This window comes from Pieris rapae, chromosome 19 (assembly GCF_905147795.1).
Source record: "Pieris rapae chromosome 19, ilPieRapa1.1, whole genome shotgun sequence".
NCBI lineage: Eukaryota > Metazoa > Arthropoda > Insecta > Lepidoptera > Pieridae > Pieris > Pieris rapae.
Window position 1 is genome coordinate 1477669 of NC_059527.1, and position 26772 is coordinate 1504440.

At 34.4% G+C, this 26772-nt stretch overlaps 1 protein-coding gene across 8 annotated transcripts in view; it reads left to right on the forward strand.

Annotated features, from left to right (window-relative positions):
* LOC110993521 (four and a half LIM domains protein 2) overlaps window positions 1-26772 on the forward strand; it is a 123110-nt gene that overhangs the window by 93711 nt on the left and 2627 nt on the right. For 4 of the 8 annotated variants that reach the window (XM_045632458.1, XM_022259811.2, XM_022259815.2 and 1 more), the window contains 3 exons: window positions 8041-8241; window positions 10812-10986; window positions 26483-26652. In XM_045632458.1, the coding sequence (XP_045488414.1) occupies window positions 8041-8241; window positions 10812-10986; window positions 26483-26652 (546 nt within the window). Of the gene's footprint in view, window positions 1-1793; window positions 2495-2642; window positions 3034-7411; window positions 7669-8040; window positions 8242-10811; window positions 10987-16729; window positions 17030-26482; window positions 26653-26772 lie in introns of those variants that run through there. The other 4 variants (XM_022259817.2, XM_022259812.2, XM_022259813.2 and 1 more) reach the window with 4 other exon arrangements.

The following is a 26772-nucleotide window of genomic DNA, read 5'->3' on the forward strand; positions in this document are numbered from 1 at the left end:
TTCAAACAGACACAATGTACTCAAAGAAACGTTTGAATTAAAATTAAATACCATTTTGCTTCTCATTATTGTCATATTACGTAATGATGTATCATAATTATTCCTCGCATTAGTTTGTTTATACATACCTCGTCTGCTAATAGCTATTTGACTACCGTGATAAATATAATCCTACGAGAACATACTGACCGCCACTGGCTGATAATTTCTCTTTATTCAATAAATTTTACCAATTATCTAGAGTTTTGTTTAGGTACTTTTAATCGACGTATGTCATTTGTGAACTATTTCAATATTTTTGCCTGCATCAGATTTCAGTGTACTTACTAGGCGGATAATGGGTTAACATTAAAAGTAAAAAATAAAACAATTTTTTTCCCATTTTATTATTGCATTATATATAATTAAAAGTACTGAAAACACCAGAAAAATCACTAATAAAATAATCACTGCTAAATTCCTTAATTAAAAACTTTAAAAAATACATTTTTTATGCTTAAGACAATTTTTTTGGTTTGATTTTTTTATTGGCATTTTTGAATTCTACGGCACTACACTTACTAGTTGTAGATTTTACTCAAACGTTTTATAATAATTGATATGGTATATTTTGATTTTGCCTTCTTCTGATATCATGACGTCAAATTGCTCCTCCGCTAATTCTAAAAGAAACTCGGCAATACAACTTGGCGTAAGTGTAAACACAGATGAGTATTAAAAGGAATTTAATCACGATAGATTATAAATATTTCATTAGGAATTATAATGAATAATGTACGAACAGGGCTGTACATTTTGCTCTCTCGGGCTTTCTTAGTGTATAAGCGAGACGATGTCCTAAATCGTCGTAGTTACGCCCCGAGAGTATAGCCAGACGAAGGCATTCTTTTCAACTGCTACATTGTATTCGTTTTTTACATAGCAACTAACTTTTATATATTCTATTGTTGTACGTGATTAGTTAGTACAGAGTAAAAATAAAATCCTCAATTATGTATGGCCCGGAATCGTATACCAAATAATGATTAGATTTGAACCTGAAATTTTACGATTGCTTAGTATTGGTAGTTATTGCGTTCTGAGTCGAAATAAATTACACCGGGCAGGTCGTTTGGCGAGAAAATAAATTAGACCAATGTTAATGTTTATAAAGTTTGTAGCTAACATGTTTTCTCTCTGTATGCGGTATGCTAGAAGACTGAGTCTTCTTTTTCTAGTTCTTCTGTGACGAATCATTTTAGACAGCCCTATTTTGTACATAATCTATAAATTTATTTGCGAAAACGAATCATATTTATATCTTAATTGGTTGGTAAATCTTCAATGATAATAGATATATCCCGAGTAAAATATTTACAATATCTCCTTAGGTTTTTAAATACTTTGATGGTAATAATTTTCTGGCACTGTGACAAAATTAATATTTACTGCGTAAAATTTGGAAGCCATTTTTAATAAATTTCGAGAGCTCGGCGCGTGCGCAAGTAACTCGATTTTTATCCTCATGAGGTCGATGACTCACGCTGAATTTAGTGGATTGAAAACTATTTCCAGACACAGTTTCAATGTCAAGTCTCATACAAATTCTTTATTACATTTCTCATTACTCAAAAGAAAATAGAAATATGTTTGTTATTTTCGGTTTTCTTTATTGGACATAGCTATATTAATACATTATTTCGCTGTTCAAAAGCCACGACGAATATTTTCACTAAACAATCGTTCCTACATCTAGTCACAATGCCAAACGCAGTTCTAAATGTGGACACAATCTTTGGCAAGTGCAATCTTTTAATTTCAGTTCATATCTTGCCCCAGAGACCGCTGCATCCGATCCCTGCCCTATCTTCACCACCCTACCTCTCCAGTGACCAGTGACAATGGGTCTCCTATTATCTGTTATTATAACCTACGCGGGGTTCAACGAAGCCGTCGAATGTATTAGACACATATTAAGCGGAATCGTCCCCGAAGCCGAGCCAAATTTTCAAGACCTAGTTGAATACTATACGAGACTTCTTCGAAAGGCAGCAAATCGAGACTGGACCATAGAATGCGGTCAGGGATACCTCCACTTAACTGAAAATACCGATGGATGCATTAAGACAGCGGCTGTAAAATTTTACGGCGACAAAACTAACTCAACGGCTTTATTGTTCTCAACAAAAATATCTAGCTTTGGCCAAGATTCCATTGAAGATAACCGAGCAAACGGTGATTATAAACCCGAAAGGTATTCGACAAAAACGAAAACTATAATCTCGCAGGCGGCAGAATCGTTCAGTGTTGGAAATAAAAAGGTATCACCAACTTCTTCTGAAACCGTTTCAGATACGAATGATTCCGATGATAAGAATCACAACGGCGATTACAATAAAGATAAGTTGACGTGGGAGTACATACCCAAGAGCACTTCTCCATTACCCGAAATAAACTTTCAATCACACGATGACGGTAAAATTGAAGACGTTGCTTACAGCGAAAATTATTTAAGGTTAATATTAAGTGTCTTTATACTGCACCTCATCCGTCATGTCACAGTCATGCTCTGTAGTGACGTAGCTTTCCTTTCATTGTCTCCATAGACCATTAAAACCCCTATGCATGGAACAAAGACTCATTATTCTCTAAATCTGTTTAAGATCACTAGATGGAATTAAGTGCAAGCCACTTCAACGAAACGATCCGAGTGGTAGAAGGAGATCTTTTCGAAAACGATCATCATCTTCGAACTCATCGAAAGAGTCGCGAGCCTCGCGCGAGGAGGAACTGAAAGTGTTCACGTCACTCGAGGAGGAAGAGTTCAAAAGCATGAATAGAGAGAATAATTACACAGGTTTTGGGACCGCTCCTTATTTAGAGACGCATTCTTATTCCAGAAGTCGGTCGCGGTCAAAAGAAAAGTTCAATAGCGTTGATGAAACTTCAAACAATCGTAGCGAGGAGAGATTGGAAGTAACGCATCAGAATCCTCCAAGGTTAGGTTCATTTGAAGAGAGAGATGAGATCAAAGAAACGGGAGAAGACAGTGAGGTAAATGAAGAATCAGAAGATGTTGATTTCTGGTCTAATATTGCTGATTAGCTTTCGAAGCACGAACGCTGTTTTAAGCTTAAATGTGCATGACTGAAATATATTTCTGTTTAATTATCCTTGCGTTTGTTTTAAAATCCCACGTAGTTCACCTTCCTTTGAGACTGGAAATTGATACTAGGCTTTAATGTTTGGCTTCCATAAGCTAAATTCACTGTAATAATAAACGAAGTACGGCACATTTAAATACAATAAACCCCCTTATATATAACCTGGTAAGCCTAAACCGCAATATAAGAAATCGCGTTGTAGGAGTAAAACCGTTTTTTTTAAACAATTCAAAAACTACACGAATTTTTAGATTTATTACAACTCAGTCGAAACTGGTGCAAATGTAAATAACTAAGTTTGGACTTGATAAATCATTATAAAATTCACAATGGCGTGCCACCTTATAGAGAGGATCACTGTATTATGGATGACTCTGAACTTAAAATTCGTAAATGTAAACATTGCGCAAGAAATCCAAGAATAATCTATGGGAAACCTCGACCCACTTCAGTTAAATTCGTTGGGCTGTTCTACATTGCAATTCAATGCGAAGAAAATTTTGAAAAAAAGGTTATATTAGATTATTAATAAACGAACTGTTTATTAAAATAAATATTTATATGTATAACAGCGATTATATCTGAGATATGTTATTAAAACTTTGCCAACTTCCATTTATATTCCAATTTTCATTATTATTACATACATTTGGTTGTATACTCAGCCAAATAAATACATGATTTATTTAGAAACATAAACTATTTCTAACCTGTTTATTTAATGTGTTGTATAGTATTCTTTGGTAACTCATAATATTGAGTTACTGTGGTAGTAATAAATACATTTAACAGGGCCGGATCTAGCGTTTATAATACGACTTGTACGGTCTTTTTTAGCTTAAATTTTAAAATGTTAGCCTATAAGTGCTTGTTGCATTAAAATCATTAAAAAAATGTGTGCGAGTAATAGTGTACACAACATAAGAAGTAATTATTCTAATATATGCAGCTCTACAAAAATTGGTTAAATTAGATAAAGTTTAACAAAAGGCTTTTATTATCATAGACATAAATACAAATAATACGATTATTTCATTTAACCTTATGAGATTATTACAGAATTTCATTAATTGTAATAGAATTTTAACAAATATTAATAATTGTTACTAGCATTGTACCGTTTTTATATATTTTTGTTATTTATGGCTTGTAATCTCTTCGAATCAGCGCGTGACGGTAAAAAAGTGACGGTATTTTTTTCCCAACGCCGAAAAATAAGTTTGGAATATTTATTGTTTTTAGTCATATGGAATCGCCGAAATATTGTTTTTGATAACACTTGATTGAGTTTAATAATAGGAAGTAAATACTCACTACTATTTTACAAACATGGTTTGAGTTCTTTTTAAACTTTAAAACTAAAAAGTTGTGTTAATGATATTTCTTAAATACACAATTCATCCTCTGACAGTAAAGAGAAGAGAACATAGAGAACATAGTAAAGAAACAAACATGTCATGACCAATAGACGCATAAAAACTCACCCCGTACTATTGCAGAATTTCTCTGAATATTTTTTTAAATAAACATGATTCCAACCCTGTAGTTCATGCTAACAGTAGCAAGTCATCTTAAAACCGCATTTGCCAATCCAGAAAAAATAAGTTTGATGACGGGATATGGTTTGGTAGTTAAGATTAATCTTAATTCTGTTTATTTCTTATATGCTTATGCGTTAGTTGTGTAACATTATTACCGTATAAATAAGTGGTTTAGCGAATTAGCTCTGAGAACATATCAAAATATCTGTCGTTTCTGAGACAGCGTTTAGCACTCGCCTTTGTTAAAGGGGTCTTTCCACAAAGCCATGCCGCTAGGGTATTCGTGTCGTCTGGTAAATAAACTGAGTTCTTGCTCAACTTACTAATCATACCCTAAAAAACTTTTTACAAAATAAAAACTTTAGTGTAGTATTATGCAGTGCTATTAAATTTTTACATATATAGTTATGTGTATAGTTTAATCAACACCAGTGTCGTTTGGAAAGGTTTAGAAAAGCCGTCATTAAATTAAACAATATTTCACGAGCCCCATTTTAATTTTTTTTAGTGCGAATTAGTTGGTTACAAATTCTGTTATGAAATGTTCTTGATTAGGAGTCATATTTATCTACTGCCCTATCAATTGATTACACAATCAACATAGGTATGCATAGATTACATTTTGAATCAAAGCTTATAGTATTCGCTACGTCTAGCGGCAACCCCCCTTTCAGGGATTCACGGCCCTCACAAACGCACACACACATGAATAATACCGCTTAATCCGTTAGACGACAGCAGTATTAATTTCGTTAAAATGATTTTATACAAATTTTATTGACCGAATAAAAGTCACTTAAATTTTAATATAATGATTAAACACATTGCTTCGCTAAGTTCTTTTGTTTCATTTACGTCATAGCTCCAAAAATAATAGAAAAAAAATCATTAAATTCTCAACGTCATCACTTCCTTTACACCGCAATACTAAAATCTCTTTCATCCTACGCCCAGATGTTTCGTGTCTTTGCGAATCGTAAAAATATCCAATGAATGAACTGACCGAGACCTTCATTGGCGTATGAAGGCTGCAAAAATGTTCATGACTTGTTTTGAACAGCATTACAAATTACATTATGTAAACAGTTACCCAAATTTTGTTGCCTCTTTATTGATTTAAAATAGCTAACGGCAACGCACTCGCGAGCCCTCTGGCATTGAGAGTGTCCATGGGCGGCGGTATCATCAGGTGAGCCTCCTGCCCGTTTGCCCCCTGTTCTATAATCAAAACAAAAAAATAAGAAAATACTGACACCAAACGCACGTCACAATGAGTAATAATAATAATTTATTTGCATGTGGTACACAAATCCCTAATCGTTAACTGGACATAGGCTTCCATCAGTAGGACTTCATCCCTAATGGTAGATAAAACTTTTAATCTAATATATAAAATTCTTGTGTCACGGGGTTAGTAACCGAACTCCTCCGAAACGGCTCGACCGATTCTCATGAAATTTTGTGTGCGTATTGGGTAGGTCTGAGAATCGAACAAGATCTATTTTTCATCACAAAAACATGGCAACACAATGTTTGCCGGGTCAGCTAGTTAATATATAACAAGCAAAGAAATGCCAACATTTCAAATATGTTAATATATATTTCATCTGTCAGGTTTTACGAGTTTCTAAAGTAATAAATAGTTGATTTTTAACACCACTTTTTTGAAAGCTATAGCTATATTATAGATTTTGATATATGTTTAGTTATGTTTGTTGGTTGGATTTGAGGCTTATGTTAAGTCTATTGTATAGAAAACAGCATTTTTCTTGAATAAAGTATCCTATAAAAATCCCCTTGGCATATCTTAGCAAGCATGTTAATCCACCCAAAATTTAGGGAAAAAATAAAACAGATTTTTTTTTATTTCATCCGATCTCAGAACCTCAACACCATAGATAATTGTATAATCTGTAACCGACTAAGCCCATAATAAATAACCCATTTACTTGCAACATTATGTAACTAATATTGCAAGTGTTAAGTGATACTTCACACATGGCCTACCAATACTAAACAAACCGTTATTGAAATCCCATTCATAACTTCCTATGAATCGGGTTTTAATGGTTAACTAAATAAATAATGCAAAATAAATTATATAGCACTTAACACGACATTAGCACTAAGTATCAAGTAAACACTCAAAATAGCAATTTTTCGTTTGAAAACATAAAGCTTTAAATCAGTCTTGAAGCAGTTATTTACAAATTAAACCTGGACTATAAATTGACCGCTTTGATCGTTCCCGATCGTTAATCTTCTTTCTTGGATTGAATGTGATTGATACTAAGAATAATGTCTAATTACGCCGTAGAATAATTGTCTATAAATTCTCTTGAAAAAAACCTTAACTAACTGCCAGAAATCAATCAATACATCGATATCATAGCCTTATAAATCAGCACTTATGAGGGTGAAATTGTTTATTTCTGGTTGTCGATAATAAATCGTTGATTGTTAACCAATTACCAATAGCGATAGTTGAAATGAAGCCAAATGATAAGGGATTGCATTAAGCAAAGCTCCGTTCCGGCCTACATTTTACGAGTAGGCATCTGAGAGTACTGCAGACATCGGATCTCTTGAGCTTTAGGTAACCGATCGCTCGCGGAACGCACGAATCTCCGGACGTTTGGAAACGCCCGCCCGCGCACCTGCCCTCTCCGTCACTCATCCAAATTTAAATCCCAAACTCCCCACCGTCGCGGGCGCTAAACATTCTGGAATTATTCCTGCGATTCAGCTACTGGTACCATTCGAATTCGGGTCGCGACCGCGTTCAGTGATATCGCCTTCTTCAAGAAACAGGCAGCACCGATTTCTGCCATGGCTGACGTAGACGTCCAAGTCCAATATACTACCACCGAGCGAAAGACCAGAAAGGTCAAAAAGACCTCTAAGCGTAGGGAGTCCAAGGATGGTGAGGTCACGGTTACCGAGCTGGATCAGACCAACACCACCACGAATGTCAACGACGATGGGTATGTGTTGTGGTGGCCAACGCTTGACCCGCGTGCAAAGTGCGATGTGATAGTGTTATGAGTGCCTCTAGCAAGTTCTTTACTTGTAGTTACCACGTCAGCACATCCTGAGTAGCTATTTTATATTCCCTTGGCCACCCTCACATACCCTAAATAACTAAAGGTATATATTAATATTTCATGTTCACCGCTATTAAATGCACCTTATTTGCAAATTATGCACACTTTCTACAAAAAATCTCCCAATGTACTAAGCGGTAAACAAAGTAATGTCCGTGAACTTGAATTTCGTATGGTACATGTAGTTGTTCTATTTTCGTGCATCGAGACGATTGCATTGAGTTGTGATTGATGTATTTTGTTTTTTTACAGCTTATTTTCAGCAGCGAATACACCAAGGCGATGAACAAGGACTGGCATAGCGGACACTTCTGCTGCTGGCAGTGCGACGAGTCCCTAACGGGTCAACGCTATGTGCTCAGAGATGAGCATCCGTTCTGCATCAAATGCTACGAAAGCGCCTTCGCCAACGGCTGTGAGGAGTGCAACAAGACCATCGGTATCGACTCCAAGGTGTGTTAATTTACATGAAAATGTCATTTTGAAACCAGAGCATATATAAGCAGAAGTTCCAGCGGATACTGTTACAGTATCATGGCGCTGATATTAATTTGTACCCGAGAATAGCCGTGTCAGGCATTGCATTGTTACGATCAAATTTAGTATTGTCACTCCAGCCGGCCCAGATTCTTCATACGTACCTCTGCACACGGCACGAGACCGATCGTTGCCAACATAAAGAATACTGCAGCTACGCCAAACACTACATTTATCTAAACCCCACACGAATGACTTTTCCTGTCAAATTGTACAAACAACCACGGCTTTGTTATTACTTATGCGTTCTGACGTCGCACCGCTATTTTGTGTTTTCGTTGCTACACTAAAACTACTGTATCAGCTTTTGCAACAATTTAATTTACAAATCATCTAATAATATCTGGTTAGATGAAAGGTGTTTTTATTTTATTATTATTATTGTTTAAAGAACAGGGAGCAAACGGGCATGAGGCTCACCTGATGTTTAGTGATACCGCCGCCCATGGACACTCAATGCTAGAGGGCTCGCGAGTGCGTTGCTGACCTTTTACTATCTTTTCACTGTGTAATGTGAATTACTTTTTTATTATCTTCAAAGGTTAGGTTAAATAATATATTGATTTATTATGAAAATCGTATACGTATAATTGTATCATCATTATTACATTGGCAACATTGTTGAAAATTACGAAACTAAACGCTAGAACTTTTTCTAAAAGAACATCTCGTTCTATTTCTAGACAGATACAGTTTTAATGCCAACCTTGAGTAACATCTGATTCTTTAAGATATATGATTGAAGTAAGTATTTCGTAATCGTCCAAAATTAAACGGCCATATTTTATTGACATTACGACATTTTGGACGCGAGTAGAAATGCCTCTTAAACTCTAATAATAGAAAATGGATTGAGGGGAGTTTGAACATTTATCAAACGCAATGTTGAGACGAATTCTTTTCATATTTTATATTAACGAGTCTATTGAATATATCATCAACGGGTTTTATTTGGGCCATACAATGCGCAGAGACAGAGTTCTCATCAGAACTAGGAGAAACTGATCGTGGTTGGTAACACAGAAAGCAAGTTATGTGACCGTTCACCAACCAGATTGACCTATCATGAGAAATACACACCGACTCAAAACTATACGATGTCATAAGAGGCGCTGGAGAAAACCCGGTGGAAACAGATTGTCCACTACAGAGGTTTTCTTGCTGACCGCGACGCTTGTGCTACCAGCTGAAGAGAGATTATGTAGGACCATTATAAAAATTTAATGGTAGCTGTACACACTCGGCGAGACACCCCGAGACAGGCCGAGGGCGAGAGTGTACAGCAGAGCTCTCGTCTCGCCTCGCTTCCTCGCAGTCGGTCTCGCCTCTCTCGGTCGCCTGTCGGTTTTTTGCGCACGAGTCAAAGGGTCTCGCGAGTAAAACGAGAGCGACCTGTACACACTCGTTCAATCACTTAAAAAGATAAAGGAAAAGCAGCGGTTTCCACGTCCATTGTTAACGGTGTTTTAAATATAAATAACGTAACGAGTGTGTACAGGCTGCGCTCTTCTCTCGGTCCTCTCGGTCGAGACTCTCTCGAGAGGCTCTCGCCGAGTGTGTACAGCCACCATAATACGACAACAAAGTTGCAATGGCGCTGCCATAATATAGTTCTAGTGTATGCGCCCACGCACGAGCTTTTATTTTCAAACGAACATACATCATAACATCGGGCGAAGATTAAGTATTTAAAACGAACTGACGTTAAATAGAATTATTTTCTGAAACACTTGTTACAGCGATACAATAGTAGTTTAGACAACTATAGACGACTATAGCCCGATTAATTAGAATAAACAAATGTTTTATGTGTGTACATCAGATTGGCAATTTTATACTTGTCAATATATCCATTCGGATTAATGCTAATGGAACATACATACACTCGCAGGCTTACTACACTAATTTATGTTATTAGTAAATTAGGTTATTAGTTAGATCGTAATGTTCCATGTCTTAATGAAGACACGTGTTTTAAAAAAACAATTAAATTTAAACGAAATCTAGCGTAATTCTATTTAAATAACGTATCTGATAATGTCGTACGTAGGCGTTAAACAAATACAAACGATCGAATGTGAAACGTTTACATCCTACGCTGTTTTTGTATTTCCATAGAGACTTATATGAAAACAATAAAGATTGCATACTTTTATGGGTCTTGGCAAATTAATTTCTATTTATATGAAGGTCGTTCTGACCATAAATTAGGATGACTGTACTCTTGGAAACCTTTTAAAAAAGTCGTTCTTAAATATAACAAAGTGTTTAAAATGTTCTTCCATCTATATTTTTAATTAGCTACTGAACGGTCCTTGAATCAGACATTAAGGTGTCTTCAGGTTCCAGACGGTCCCAAAAATGATTGCCCCAAACCCCACTTTGGCTTGGTCTTAACACTATATTTTGTAACCTCGAAAGCCTTTGCCATACAGCCATCGTATTGCGCATTTTCTCTGCTACAATAAATCTGTTCTTTTCTCCAGGACCTGTCATACAAGGACAAGCACTGGCATGAGGCCTGCTTCCTCTGCGCCAAGTGCCGCGTGTCTCTCGTAGACAAGCAGTTCGGCTCCAAGCACGATAAGATCTACTGTGGAAACTGCTACGACGCTCAGTTTGCCAGTCGCTGCGATGGTTGCGGGGAGGTGTTCCGTGCTGGTAAGTTTCATTTTTCTCTAGACTCTATCTAACTCGCAGTATTGGTCTAGTGGCATCAGCGCATAGTTATCCCTGAGGTGGTACGCATTAAACACTCATTCGTACTGTAAAAACTTCTTGAGGACACCGGCATGCCTTAGACCCAAAAACCTGACGGCTAGTTTTAGGCAAATAGGTACTTCTTTATAAAAGTCAAAAGTCAAAATTAATTTATTCATATAGGTAACATAATGTACACTTATGAACGTCAAAAAAAAGAAATATTAAATGAATTTAATTTTACATTTACTGCCAGTTCTCAAATCAAGGGCGTAGAACGGAAGAGAATAACTGGCAATAAACTCTCCGCCACTATTTTTAATCGCCAAGTTTTTTTTTACACAATCAAAGATAAGAAAAGAAAAGGAAAGAAACGGCAACTTCTGGTTTGTACAGAAGTACTTTTAGCTTTTACTAGACTGTGCTTCTTTTATAAAATGTCGTGTTTCGACGTGCCTCATGGTTTACACATGTAATATTTTCCCCTGACTTCACCAGTGGTGGTCAGCAGTTAATTTAATATTTTCCTATCTCAGACAGTAGAGACCTAGTTATATGAAAGCTAACATATAATAAATTTTTATTTTAAGATATAAAAACGTATTAAAAAGCTAAATCGTAGGATAAAATCTAAAACAGATTAATTTTGAAAAAGTCAATGATATAATGAAACAAGAATTACAAGAATGCAATAGCTTATATATTCGTGGGTATGTGGGTACAAAGTAGATTGAAACTTAATATATAAAGTGCAGATACATTATCTCTTTATCTATGAATCTCTTTATTCTGTACCCCTCTTAAAATCATTTCGCCTTTCATGTAAACATATACGTAATAAAAGCATTAACTATAAACTTCAGAAGTGAATCTCTTTTGCCTACTGCAATGCTATACATTTTAAACATAATTACTACATAAATGCCACATTTAACATGCCGTACTTAAGCACGAAACTCATAAAAAAACAGCCTTTAAAATTACGCCGTTCAGGTACTTCGCAGAAACGTCGAGGACTAGTAATTATGTTCACAAATGCATATGAGAGCTTTAAAAGCAGTTGAGTTCAAACTAAGTTCAAAGGTCGTTCGCAATGTTCACTATTCATTCTATGTTGTGTTGGATTTCTGACTTCAGCGTGCGACTCATTCTTGAGGTCGAAGGTTTGACATTTGAGGACGTTCTTTAACATAATGCAATTTAGCATTCGCTCGAACGGTGTAGAAAACATCGCAAGGAAACCGTCTTGCCTGAGACCCAAAAAGTCAGCTATCAGGCACAGGAGGCTGATCACCCAGTTGCCTATTAGATTGCCATATCATGAAACAGCTACAGATATTTGAGACCCACCCAATAATATAATTCAGTAGTATTACACCTAAAAATAAATAATATAAATATAGTATTACATCAGATTTCATCTAAGTTATTTAATTTATGCTCATTAACCCCAGCATACGATTATCATTAATTATTGTTTGTGTTAATGAAAATTGAAAATCACTCCGCGTCCTTATTTAACAACATTTATATACCTATTTTAAACGATTGACACCTTTATATGGCATGATGTGGCACATGAATACGTTTTAAACTTACTGATTTGTAACATATGCCATATTGCTTGACTCATTTCATGATACACTGACCGCAAGAATGTATAACAACTGGAATTCTAATGTTATTTAAAGATTTTTTTTTATAAATAGGGAACGGAATTGTTTAGATGGTGTACGTCCCAGTTTACTACTTGTAATTTATATATTATTTATTAACTTTATTTAGTAACGCATCTGCGATTTTTTTATCACAATCTCCATCTTAACAGTCGTAGTAAACCCTTCTTGGCCTCCAATCAATAGTGTATTCCTTTAACAAACATTAAGCGCGCACATAAAGAGAAAATTCCGGTGGTGCACAGCCGGGGCTCAAACCTATAACCTCAGGTTTGATCTGAGGCAGGCCAACACAGTCTTCACAAATAATGTCAAGCATCAATCAATGTCATAATAATGTCATACATATCACAATTAATTAAAGATAATTTTGCGATGTTTGGTCTTGCACCATGTTCGCCAAGCGGAGCGTCCATAAATCTTTGTATCGCTGACGCATGCCGTATAAGGGCACTCAGTTACCCTGGCTAGACTAGATAAGGAGTTCTTAAGGTAATTTCATAAAAAAACTGACTGTCATTGTCGCAGCCTCGCTTGGGCATGCGCAACATAATCTTAATATAAAGCTAAAATTGAATCCACTTATTTTGTTCGCCTAATTTTTTAAAACATATACGGAAGTTTTGTATGTTTAAGACATGTTTCTGATTAGTAAATTATGTTTGAGTTATGCAACGCAATCTCAAACTCTAAGTTAATTTGAAACTGGCGCCCGTACTCTGTAAGTTACATAAATTGAGACGTTTTATATGCAATTTTGAAGTAAATGTTTCAATTTCCGATGTCACCTTGCGACCGATAAGAACTTAATATTGAATTCGCTACTTAATTGGCGCTGTAGTTCTTGTTATAGCGCGCACTCTTCGGCGTTATAAAGATGTTTAATTGTTAGTATTTCTATGAACCTATTTCATATTTTATTTAATATACAGTCAAATACTATAGAGGAAAACAAAGGAAAAACATTACCACGCGAACGATGCCATAGTAATGTTCACATGATTGAAATTGAGTTACTAATTGGATAGTTTGGGGCCTCCCTTGTATGATGTCATCGACATATACAGCTTATAAAAACTATTGCCACGCGAGTGTTTTGTTTTAAATGGTAATAAGACTGGGATAATAATTTTGCATCGCTTGCAAATGTAAAAGATCCATTATATTTTCTGACTTAGTTAACAAAAATACGCTGGTTATAACGGTATCCTTTGCAGTATATAACTACTTTCAAAATATAGACAAATTAGTGCATTATTTTAAATACACTTCTACTATGGATGTTCAGAAATTATAAATTTAGAGACTTAAACTCAAAATTATAATAAATTTATGAATGCACTTGATGAAAGTCGTGTTAATAAATATCTAAATAATTTTTATTTATTTACTAATTACATTTTAATCGACTACATAGTACATGTTTTAAATCGACACAATTACCTAATAAGCAAATAAATTATACAGGACGTTAGTCCGTTACTCCGAACAGTTACATTACTGTTGTTTTTGGTAAATTATTATGTCTATATTGACGAATAGTAGTAATTAATGAGAGATGAATAGGTACTACGGAGAACATTATTTCTTTTGCTATATACAGTATATGAATTGAAATGTAAATGGTTAACGTACGTTATGATTAAAAAGTAGTTCTTGACGAAAATATTAAGAGAGAAATAATTTATTTCTCTCTATATATCATAACAAGTTTAATTACAGTCTAGGTTGTTGAAGGATTAATGGTTCGAACTTTAAATTAGGTTAAAAATCCAACACAAGCAACTAAAAGAACATTTGATTTGATTACATCTTTCTTGGCTTTTTTTATTTTGTCTAGTATTAATTCATTTAAATTATATTGAGAGAAACTGACATCGGTACGAGGCAAGACTACTTAACTACTAAACTACTAAAATATACTATTTTATGTGACGTATATAATGATATTTATCAATAGTGCTTGCAGTGAAATCTTAATTTCCATTTATAAAATTTGTTTTACATAAATTGCAGGTGTACAATTTAGTCATTTCGATTACAAATAACACTTGTGTCACGAAATTAATATTATTTCTGCAAATGTTTGTTTTATTTCATAATGTAGATAGAACACACCTTTATTAGCGTCATTCTGTCATTAAATTATGTATAGACGAGATTTTTAATTAATTTATTATTAATAAGCTCAGGCTTATTATTAATAAGTTATAACCGATACTACCCTTGATCTTGGCCCCAGATACCTACTGTTATCTGTTTCGTGATAAATTGTCTTTTTAAAAGATAAATGTTTGATGCGTTGACTTTTGAAGTCTTAAGTTTTTTCTCACCGTGTTTTCTTTCACAAGTAACTGTTAACACGAAAAGGCCATAGGTAAATTACAACCTCATGCATGAGAGACACACCATTAAGCCACCAAGAAGTTATTAAGTTTAAAATATTTCCGAGAAATTTTCGCCAAATCTGGTAAGTCGTTAATGATGCTACTTGCGTAATGTTTGTCCACAGATTAAATTAATTCTAAAAGCGTTTTATTGCCATGTAACGAAGTAACAACATTATTGTGTTCCTAATTTGAATTCACTTTCAGTTATTGTGAAAACGTCATTTTCGTCTTTTTTTTTTTTTATGAAATAAAACCTGTGACGTAGTACTTAGGGTTGGTTCAAGTTTCGTAAAGTAAGCTTCAGATAGAATTCTACATCCGGTCTAGACGGAAGCTTATGCATCGCCATATTTTTATCACAGTAGAAAATTTGCCTTAACGAGTTTGATTGATGTCCTATTATGAAATTTACTATTTGTCGATGGTGATACAAAAAATACTATTGTATAGATGTTTTGTTAGAGTGTTTCTAGTTTATAGGTACTTGAAAAGATCAACTGACCACGCCTAATATGAATCTTACAATGATGGTATTTCAAGTGATTGAGTCATCGCGTGGGTTTTAAAAATGTAAAAATGATCGATACTTTACTGGTTTTAGCTAATAATAAAAAAATATAGATATATTTTTCTTTAGCTGATGATGAACGCCTTACAAGAGTTATAGACAAGAGTAAGCATGAGTCCCGTATGTCAAAAGCGTATAGGATTTTGACATACTATGTCTGAATCTTACCCTAAGCCAAGGTCGATTTTCATAACCGTTTTAAGTATCTTTTGGAATAAAAATGTAACTTGGTTTGACAATCGTTGCGTTTCAAACAAAAAGCATCCCCCTTTTAACACTATATGCGTATAAAGGTGCCAATTAGAATTCAGACTTTATAACAATAGACAATCGCAATGACGTCATATAATTTATTGCTCATCTCAAGAACATCTGTGCCGTTAATTTAGCAGCCGATTTAATCGTGACACTTATATTAATCTCGTCATATTATTTTAATATATAATGGGTTTCTATCATTTATATCCATGACTCAAATTTGTCAATGTGTTTTACACGGACGTTATCTATTCTACATACCTACTACTTCCCCAATTCATTACACACATTTACGCGTCTTTTTGCTTTTGAAGTATGAAATTTTGTATGAATATGTGAATCGTATATGAAATTGGTAGCTACTTTCGGATAAAAATGTTAATTACACATTTTAACAATTATTATTCATTTTAAATTTAGAATTATTCCTATAATTCGCGCGCTTTATAGAATTGTCAATTGTCACGGGATGACTGATGTCATTGAAATGACAGTTAAAATTTTTAATTTAATTCGATAGGTTACCTTTATTAGTAACGCAATTTGAGACATATATATGTTATTATTTCATATTAATAAACAAATAAACCACAATTATTCGCACTTTAACACTGTTTATTCGCTAAGTAAATTAATATTAGTAAATTATTAGATAAAATGTTATCGGCTTTAAAACATGATTTACCTACATTGGGAACCGTTTAAGCTATCGGCTTTAATTCATCAATTAATAAACCGACTTCCTTGTACTTAGAGACTTATCGTAGGATCAATTAAGCTCAATCAACAGCCTCGCTCGCTAGTCAACATCAGTACCTCACCGCGAGCCGTAAAGCCTACACGAGTCGTCACCGCGTTCCGTAAAACTTTCGCGCGCATCTGTGCATTTAAAATGTCGGCGGACGTGTTAAGTGATGACTTCAAATCTCGGCTGCATCTGACAACGAAAACAGTAGGGCAAGACAGAATACGTAGGGCGAGGGAGAGTAACGAGGATGTTGCCATTTTATCCATGTTCCTGCCGAATGCGACGGCTGAGAGGGAGAACAAAAAATTCTGTTGTGCCATGAGGGATCGCTGTTTGCTGGGCGATCCACGGAAAACTATTGCAGGTGTTTTTACTTTTGTATGATTTTGTTTAAATTTAGAACACGTTGAAATCTTTTAGGTGAGACTTAGGGAAATAAAATACAGAGCAAAATAATTGTGACGGAAAAAACAGATACAGATAACAGAAATATATTTATATTATAAAATTAGGTATAGACATATTTAATTTTAATACGTCAATAAGTCATTGTAGAAAGTAGATTCTAAATTCTGATACCTATCAAATAACAATGGAAAAGTTTCCACGTGAGAAATTTTATTGTTTTGAATAACACATATCCACTCTAAATTATTTTTGAAATTGGGTTGTTCATTAAATCTGCGTTAACTGTGGTTAAGATCCTTATTTAAATCTTGCGTTACTAAAATAACACTAATTGGTTTTATATCTGTCGTATTTATACTCTGTGAAACGTAAACATTTACTTAGTAACAGTAGATTTTGACGTGTCATGCGTTTTACGGTTTTACGAATCCATACAAAAACTTTAAATTACGAATAGCTATGTTAAAATATTGATTTGTACCTTGAATGTGGTTTTAAAAAAAACAATTGACAGTCAATGTTAAAAAAAAATCTATATTTAAAAATAAATTGATTTTAAACTATCCTGAAACATAAAACTATTACAATTTTTATTGACCGTTGAAGGGCCATTAAAGTACATATTCCTAACTGCCAGATGTAACTAAAATTCTATTTGAGACATAAAAATATTGAAATAGAAACTCTTTTCTTTGAACTATTAATTGATATTCGAAAGTCATAGAATTTATGTCTCGTTCTGCCAAATTATATTTACGCTGTGAGAAAAGGAGATACTGATTTATTTAATACAGTAATTATACCGATTTTGTCGTAAGGGTCTTTAAAATCTCATATCGCTATACTGATAAAGAAACATTTTCTGCAGAAACGTATTACCATAAATCTTACACGAGAAGGAAAATAGTCGTAAAGTGTAATTGCACAGAATTTACGATGCATTTTGCATAATAATGTGAAAAACAACATTTTTCTTTTTCTGTATTTTAGTTTATTAACCTGTAAAAGATAATGGCTAGTTGGTTATGGCCAATTTGCATTTGGCATTTTTTTGTATATTATTTCATATAAAAAGGAACTATATAAGAGTTATCCAGTAATATTAACGATGTACGAGTAGATAGTAAGCAGTATTTAAAAAAAATACCCAAAAAAAATACTTATAAATAAACCTAGTATTTTACCTCATCAAAATAACAAACCCGTTGAAATCCCAATTCCGAAACAAGGACTAAAGTTACAATCAAATATAAAATAGACCTTATTTCATAGAAAATAGGACTATCCCTTTGTAAACGGCTTAATGAATGTAATTTGATCCTCTGAAATTGAATCGTAGGCACCAGGCTCTCAGAGACATTAGGGGTGTGTAGCTAATGTGAAGTTCGGGTGACGTACAGACCAAATTATGCCCAATTCATTAGAGGCACACAGTTCGTCGCTTTTATATTGAATTACGAATTATTGTATAAATACGCGAATCATACAAATATATAATAAATTAGTAGTATATTGGATAAAATTCACACAATTTTACAATGATTTGTTTTAAATTTCGAATTATAAAGTCATTTCGCGCGCTTTACGGCATTTGTCAATTGACATGGGATGACTGATGTCATTGAAATGACAGTTGTGTTGAATTAAATTCGTTAGATTACCTAGTTAGTAATTTAAGGGATTAATAACTTTTATTTATTAAAACGGTTCTTCTGTTTTCATTTATTGATTTGGACTTATAATACAATTTTTACACGACACCGTTATACTAAGAAGGATATAAATTAATACAGTTTATTTCCGTTATAGTTTATAATACTTTATAGTACGTAGATTTTTGTTTAAATTAAGAATTAGTATAGCTTCTAGTCTTGGTGTGAATGATATTATATTCTACATTACATAAATAAATGTGTTCATACGTTAAGTTGTGTACTTAGCTACCTTATTACTTATTTAAATACTTCACGGTCACTTATGAGCAAATCTTTGTTCACATTAGTGACGTCAAACGTTTTGTTTGACAATATCGTGTTACTGTGTTTGTTTTTTATAGAAAAGCAAATTTGAAATCAAATGTTCTGTTTAAAAAATAAAAAAAAATACAAATTTATCGTTTCGTGATGCGTTCTTATTTATATATAAATAAATATTTTACTCGACTGAGAAGCTCTAAATACCTACAACGGATCTATTCAGAGTCTGTGTGCGGAAACTGAGTCCACAAATCAAGCAAAAGCTCTGAATACATTACGGTAAGAAAACGTGTAAGAAGTAATTTCCGCTTAAAATCACATCTAAATCTTTGTGTAATTTTTATACACATTTCTTATGGTAGGAAAAATATTATAAAGAGTAACACAAAAACTATAATTGAGGAACTTTGATCTATATGTGTATTTCTATATATTGAAATGCTAGCAGCAGATTTGCAAGCTATTGTTTCGGCGGGTTCAATAAACTGAATTCATGAGTTTATAGCTACTTTGCGTGATTATACAAATTTCGTGTTTTGCAGAGGAAGTTTTATATTCCATTTTTAACTAGAACATTTTAAACAAGTTTGACATTTGTATTTTATTTATTTATTGATTAACACATTACAATATTAAAAATTGAACATTATTAAATGAAAAGGCGGACAACTGGCAGACAACTGGCGGCCTTATCGCTTTCGTGCGATTTCTTTCACGACTATAATTTAGTTTTGAATTTTTTGCATGTTACTACGTATTTCTTACAACTAGGGTTGCCTGGGAGAGATTGCTTGCGATAAGGCCGTTGCTGTAATTGAAAAAATCTTAATGAATACATAGATCCGATAAAGAATTGGTTTAAGAAAACATTTGTATCACGTTTAAAAACACATTTCTACCAAACATTCACATAGAACTCGGAAATGCAAGGGCCAATTTTTAAAAGTTGTTTCCTTATGTCCAAGTTACCTTAATAGTGCATTGGAATTTATTAGTCACCGCAAGAGGTGAAGGTTAACGCGTTATTTTAAATATTAATGGATTTATACTGTTATTAATAGATGGATCCTTTAATTCTTTATATTAAACTAGCAGACTCGGCCAAGCGTTGCTATGGCTAAGGTTTTTGTTATATTACATAGTAGTTAACTATTCAAAGGATTTTATTATGTGAAAGGTAGATAGCTTACTTGAAACGTTGGTACTTTTAACACAGCGCCATCTGTTAGAATTTTATAAAATAATAAACAAATATTTGCAATAAAATAATATTGCGGGTATAAATTGAGATGTAAGCTATCCTATATTTTAAGCTAGATCAAACTGCACAACAAACGGTGTGCAAATTTGATTGATATCGGTTCGTTAGTTTAGGAGTCCATCCCGGACAAACAACGTGACACGTGATTTATTTATATAAAGATAGTTAATTATGGCCGACAGTATTGTCTGTATTAGAATTTATAGCAAACTGTCAAACATAGAGACAATGTGGTTTGACAGATTTAGGTCTGCCACCTTTCAAAATAAGCCTGTATAGTCTATGCAATTTTCAGACTGCATTTGTTTGGTCTATTTACTATCAAATTTAACTTCCTGGGTTTCTGCGCCATAGATTTATCGCAATGTCTGGGAACCAATTGAAAATTCGAACTTCCGATCTCAATATAAACTTTATATGGTATCACAATCTCGTTCACCTCAACCCTGACAGATCTTGGTCATGTCTACAATTGGTCATACATTTATGTTCCTGTCTTATAACTTGGCATTGTCAGCTACAAATTTACGTATTGCTTTCTTAATGAGCAGTGTTGGCCTAGTGGCTTCATCCCTGAGGTGCGATCCCTGGCTATACACTTTAGATTGGATTATATATATGTAGTATTCGCACATTGCTGGAAGGACATTAATTCAATCATAAATAGATCTTGTTCAACTTTCTCCAAAGCTCGACACACTTTCTAATACTAATTAATAACTTGTACCCTTATCTAAGCCATTCTCTAAAGAGCTGATTGCATAGCTACATAAATTTACTTACCTTCGTTCCTATATATTATTGCATTAAAATTATTTAAAACATTTATGTATGTAAAGATAATTATAAGCTTATGTTGTGTCATTCGTCGTGCTTCTTTAAATAAGCATGTATTTTAATATTATTTAAGCTATAAATGTCGTGGACATTTGCTATTGAAGCCAGAATATGATTTACAGCTATATGAAACTTTACACTAACTAGATTTTTTTAAAATTACTGTTTAAAATATGTCATAACAAATGGAAGTGGACGTCTTGATTGTAACGCTATTTAATAGTGAAATATGCGATATTGCATTGTTTCCAAACAATATGTTTGATAAGAAACACATAACACGGTTAAATGAAATCATAATTCTTTACGTAATACGTACGAATAAGTCTGATACTTTATAACTGAATATATTATAAGTGGAAGTGCGAACTGTAAACAAATAAAAACAAATTATTTTGGTGCCTCTCCATTATTCCTGAGAGCTTAAGACGCGACACCACCATGTGGAACCAGCTGCCTAGTGCCATCTAGTGGTTTGAATGTGAAGTATTTCCGAACTAATTCCGCTTAAGTTCGTAAAGAAATTAGCGTACCAATTCTTAAAAGGCAAGTGGCCTTCTAGTTATGTGTGGGTCCATGGGCGGTCCACTTAACAACAGATGAGCCTTCAGCCCGTTTGCCTCCCTCATAAAAACATAGATAGTTGGCCGTTAGTCTCGTGAAGTGTGTGCCAGTACTCTTTTGCAGGCACAATACTTGTCCACTCCCTAACGTTATTTCCATAATAAGCCCCACATTTGTGTCATTCATTCGGTCATTAGTGAAAGAACATATTTTCATAAGTGGAAAATTGTTTAGCCATTATATAAGATTTAATCGAATTAAACTCACTTTAGTACACCGTTAAATATTAAAATAGTATAGGACAGTGATAGGGTAAACATTTCTTAAGACTAAAGATTGTTGAGTTGTCAATGGCGACCTACACACTGACATCATCCAGCCCACGTCGACGGCCTTCAAAATATCGGTACTTCGCTCTGCATACTTTGAATATAGTTGTTTATCGTGTAGGTGTATTCGATAAATCAAGCCTTAATTCATAGTAATAAGATATTAAACATTATAATTAATTGATATATTAATCAACTACACCTAGATAGTAATAATAATGAATGGAAAAAAATTTTCATTCACCTTCACTTCATATAAAAATAATACAATATTTGAAGGTACACCAAAAAGCCATAAGCCCTGAATCAAAGTCGTCGCGTCTTAGCAATGACTTGGATCAAAATTGTATTTAGTAACGGAAATCCAATTTATCAAAAATCTTGTTTTATGTCTATTGAGTTTCAAGTTTCCTTGCCCCAGTAAGCGACGTCGGAGCAGACTTTCTCTTCCTAAAATGTGCAAATTTTGTACGCCAGCAGTATCCACAATAGACTTATACAGAATATTTCTCTAGTTAGGTACATGTTTAAGGAGGTTTTATCAGGGGCCTATATGTTAACGAATGGTCAAGAAATTCCAGGGGTTCCATGTAACATTAGCATAGTTACGTCTTCGTGAAGATTCTTTTTTTATGTAACATGAGAAAACCGGCGGAAGGCTCATCTGATGTTAAGTGGAATAAGTGATATCTGTATCTTTGTTCCATAGTAAACATATTTTATATATTATGATACCGCCGACCATTGACACACTCACATTGACAAAGGGCGCGCATACCCGGCCTTCCATTCACAATCTTTGGTTTACATTTTGAATCACAATAAATTCGTATTTACTAAAACTTTATTTTAATAAATTACTAAGATACGTTACTAAAATATACTAACAACGCATACCGTCCACATTTAGTTAGATACAGGAGGGTAGATGGTTATAGTTAATAGAGCTTTGCTACCTCACTGACTAGCAGGGGTAGATCCGGGTTCAAGTCCAAAATCCGAAGCGGGGCAGGTTTGAGAGTATATATGTACAATTATTTTTCATATTACTGTATATATCTTTCTAAAAACGAACGTATAAAACGAAACGAAACATATCTGGAATACATAACGATATTGAAAACCCATCAAACTTTAATGGATTAATATTAGAAACACGACAGACACGAACGTAATCGGATATAACTCCTATCAAATATTTGTACCGAAGTTTTTCCATCAGTGCTGAATTGATTGAATGCGCAACTCAGACACAACTTTATAATGGAAAACATTTGTTGAAACTTTGGCAATCACACTTCAAAACTCGTGAAATCTATTTGAGGCGTAGTTTCATCATCTCACCCGTATCACCTGGACATACGTCGTTTCACAACTGAGCGTTTTTTAAGGCTGTTTTGTCTGTATTTCCAAACCAATGAGACTTAGGGTCCTTCAAAAAAAGAGCTCCTGTCTGTTTGCCCCCCTCCCCCCACCCGCTCTGTTCTACAAAAAAAAAAGCCCGATAGGGGAAACTTTATGCCTCTAAAATAGCAAGCCCGGTGGATAGTGGACCATCCCAGTATGATTTTTTACTAACAATGTTGAGTTACCGAAACTTCAACCCCTCAAAATAAGTTATTGTTTAACAAATAAACATGATTTTATGTTCCATGGAATTACACAATTCCAAAATGGTACAATTTTGGAAAGGAATCATGCTTATTTGTTTCACTAAGAACGTATAGAGTGGCTTCAGCATGTGAGTCTCATCTCTGAGGGCGCAGGTTCGCTGTGAACTTTCTTTCTATGTACGAATTTAACATTCGCTCGAACGGTGAAGAAACACATCGTGACGAAGCCGGTTTCGATTCACGAAAAGTCGACGATGTGTATTAGGCACAGGATGCTGATCACCTACTTGCCTTATATTGATCATAAAACAGATACAGAAATCTTAAGCGTAGTACCCATATACCCAAAACAGTTTAGTGAACCTTGAAAATTATGCATGTCGCGTGCATTGCTCACATATTATCAGTACATTCAACCAAGGACAGCCTTCAAACAATGCAATTTACATGTTATCGTGACGGAATTCATGAAATGTTTCATTGACGGTTTTATGTTATTTCCTATATGAAAGCTATAAACAGCTTTAAAAGCTACAAACAGCTTTATGAGCTACAGTATTAGTAATCGAACTTTAAGATGTCTCTCATACTCACCATTTTTGAATCAATAATTATAAAACATTCAATTTAATAATAATATCTCTTTTTATTCCATTAATCTCCTTTTCTATATAGAACTATGTACTTTAGATGAATATCAGTAAAATATAAAAAAAACAGTCGCACTTTTACAGAACAGATTTTTGTATCGGTTTCATGATTATTTGTCAAAAAAGGCAAGTAGGTGATCAGCCTCCTACCTGACACACGCCGCCGACTTTTTGCGTCTAAGGCAAGCCAGTTTCCTGACGAAGTTACCTTCAACGTTCGTGCACATAGTCAGAAAGTTCATGGGGGCACAGACGTTGATGGAATCTACCACCTCAGGAATGATAGTTGCACGTCGTCGGCCATCATTGGATGTCAATGCAATTAAAACGATGATATAATACAAAACATTAAGGACGAAGTATAAAACCTTGCCTAACACAGTGGCGGATTTACAAGCAGGCTGAGTAGGGCCTAGGGCCGCAGATTTTTAAAGCGGGAAGTTTTATCATCATTTTTCATAGAAACTCAAAACATTCGGCATGAATGCTTTCTGATGTTTTACAGATAGAAGTCTGCAACAAATTTTGCCCAACCACTCACCTCCTAATCGACCTCTGCGCTTTCAGCTCACACAGTGTATGAGTAAAAACAGCGAAATTGTAGAAACTATATTTCCTTCTTCCCTCTTCCCCCTATCAACCTATATATGTCAACCTACTGGTGGGCTGTGAACTGGATGGATTAAATTGTGCTCAGAATCAAACCAATAACTATTTTACGTGCAACGAAATTGTTGAATACTAAAAAAATCATAGGACAATTGCAGAGGCAAGAGCGGCAAAAATTTCACAGATACCTTGAAAAACTATAAATCCGCCACTGACCTAAGTTGACCCAATTACGTATCCAAAGCCAATTAATTATTACATGTGAAGGTGATGTGACCAATTGTGTTTAATGGCGGACACCAATAAAAATATAGAATAATAATTCAGATACATTTGCATTTAAACACATTTCCATTTTAATCCTCTTCTAGTGTATGTGTGCTCTTTTTTAAGCAAAGGCCTCCTCCAAATCCCGCGATTCGTCTGCACTGTGCCACTCTCTGCCATCTACCACCTCCTGGTCTGGTCTCTGGGCTTTAATGTGGTCTATCCACCTTCTAAGTGGTCTCTCTCTTTTTCATTTGCTTGGGCACCAGTTGAATATATTTTTGCTCCACTTTTCTGTTCCTCTTGCCGTGTGTCCCGTCATTTTAGTTTATTTATTGTTATTGTAACATTGTTACCTTGATGACTGGAAATCTTTCATAGTCTGTTTCACGAGGTATTTTCTTTTGCGAACTAGTGAACTTTGGTATCGACTACCGGTGGGGGCCTTCTCTGCGAGATACGACCTCCAACTATTCAAAATCCGAGCGTACTCCTCCCCTAAAGGCCGGCAAAGTACACCTAGTGGCACTTAAAAGTTTATAAGATAATATTTTTTTCTTTGTTTATATTTTTCTCTGTTATAGAGTATAGGCCCATCTCTCTTGACGGCCCTTCCTATACATAACTTGACGTAACCTACATAAATTTACTTAATGAAGTTAATTTATATATAAATCTACTCGCATACTCTACATAATAGCCAATGGTTTAAACATAACATTATACCGACGCAGATCGACCTACTTGTTAATTAAAATGCGTACATATACGAAACTTCTTCCATGCCAATTACTTACTACCTTATTAATTTCTTTTGTCATTTAGGGCACTTTGACATTTAATAAATATAAAAACAGAATTCCAAAACCTTTTTTTGGTGTTGCCATGAAACCTTGCTTAAAAGTCAATAAATATTTAATGCAGGCCCTTGGCCGACGGAATTTTATCGCCTTGTCTGAATTCGACGTGTTAATTACGACTCAGACTATGATGTAATTCCAGTTGCAACGAATCTTAAAGGTTACCCGACAATTATGAAATTGTTGAAATTTTAATTGAATTAATTTAATGGATATTTAAGGTGAAATTCTTTATGCTTTACGCGTCTTTACGTTCCAGTTTGTCCCTTAAAAGGTATATCATTGGTATCATTGAGACAGTTTAATTACGATTTAGATTTAATAGATTACAATACTCGGTCGGATAATTTTTTGTTCTGAGTATTTTCACGTATTTATATCTAATTAACCTTTTATAAAAAATGTTCCTTGACCAATGATTAACAAGCATTTTAATTAAACAGGAACAAAGAAGATGGAGTACAAGACTAGGCAGTGGCACGAGAAGTGCTTCTGCTGTGTGGTGTGCAAGAACCCCATCGGAACCAAGAGCTTCATCCCGCGTGAACAGGAGATTTACTGCGCTGGTTGCTACGAGGACAAGTTCGCTACCCGCTGCGTGAAGTGTAACAAGGTATTTTTTTTTTAGAACAAACGGGCAGGAGGTTCCCCTGATGTTAAGTGATAGCGCCGCTCATGGACACTCTCGATGCTAGAGGCCTCGCGAGTGCGTTGCCGAACTTTTAATAATTAA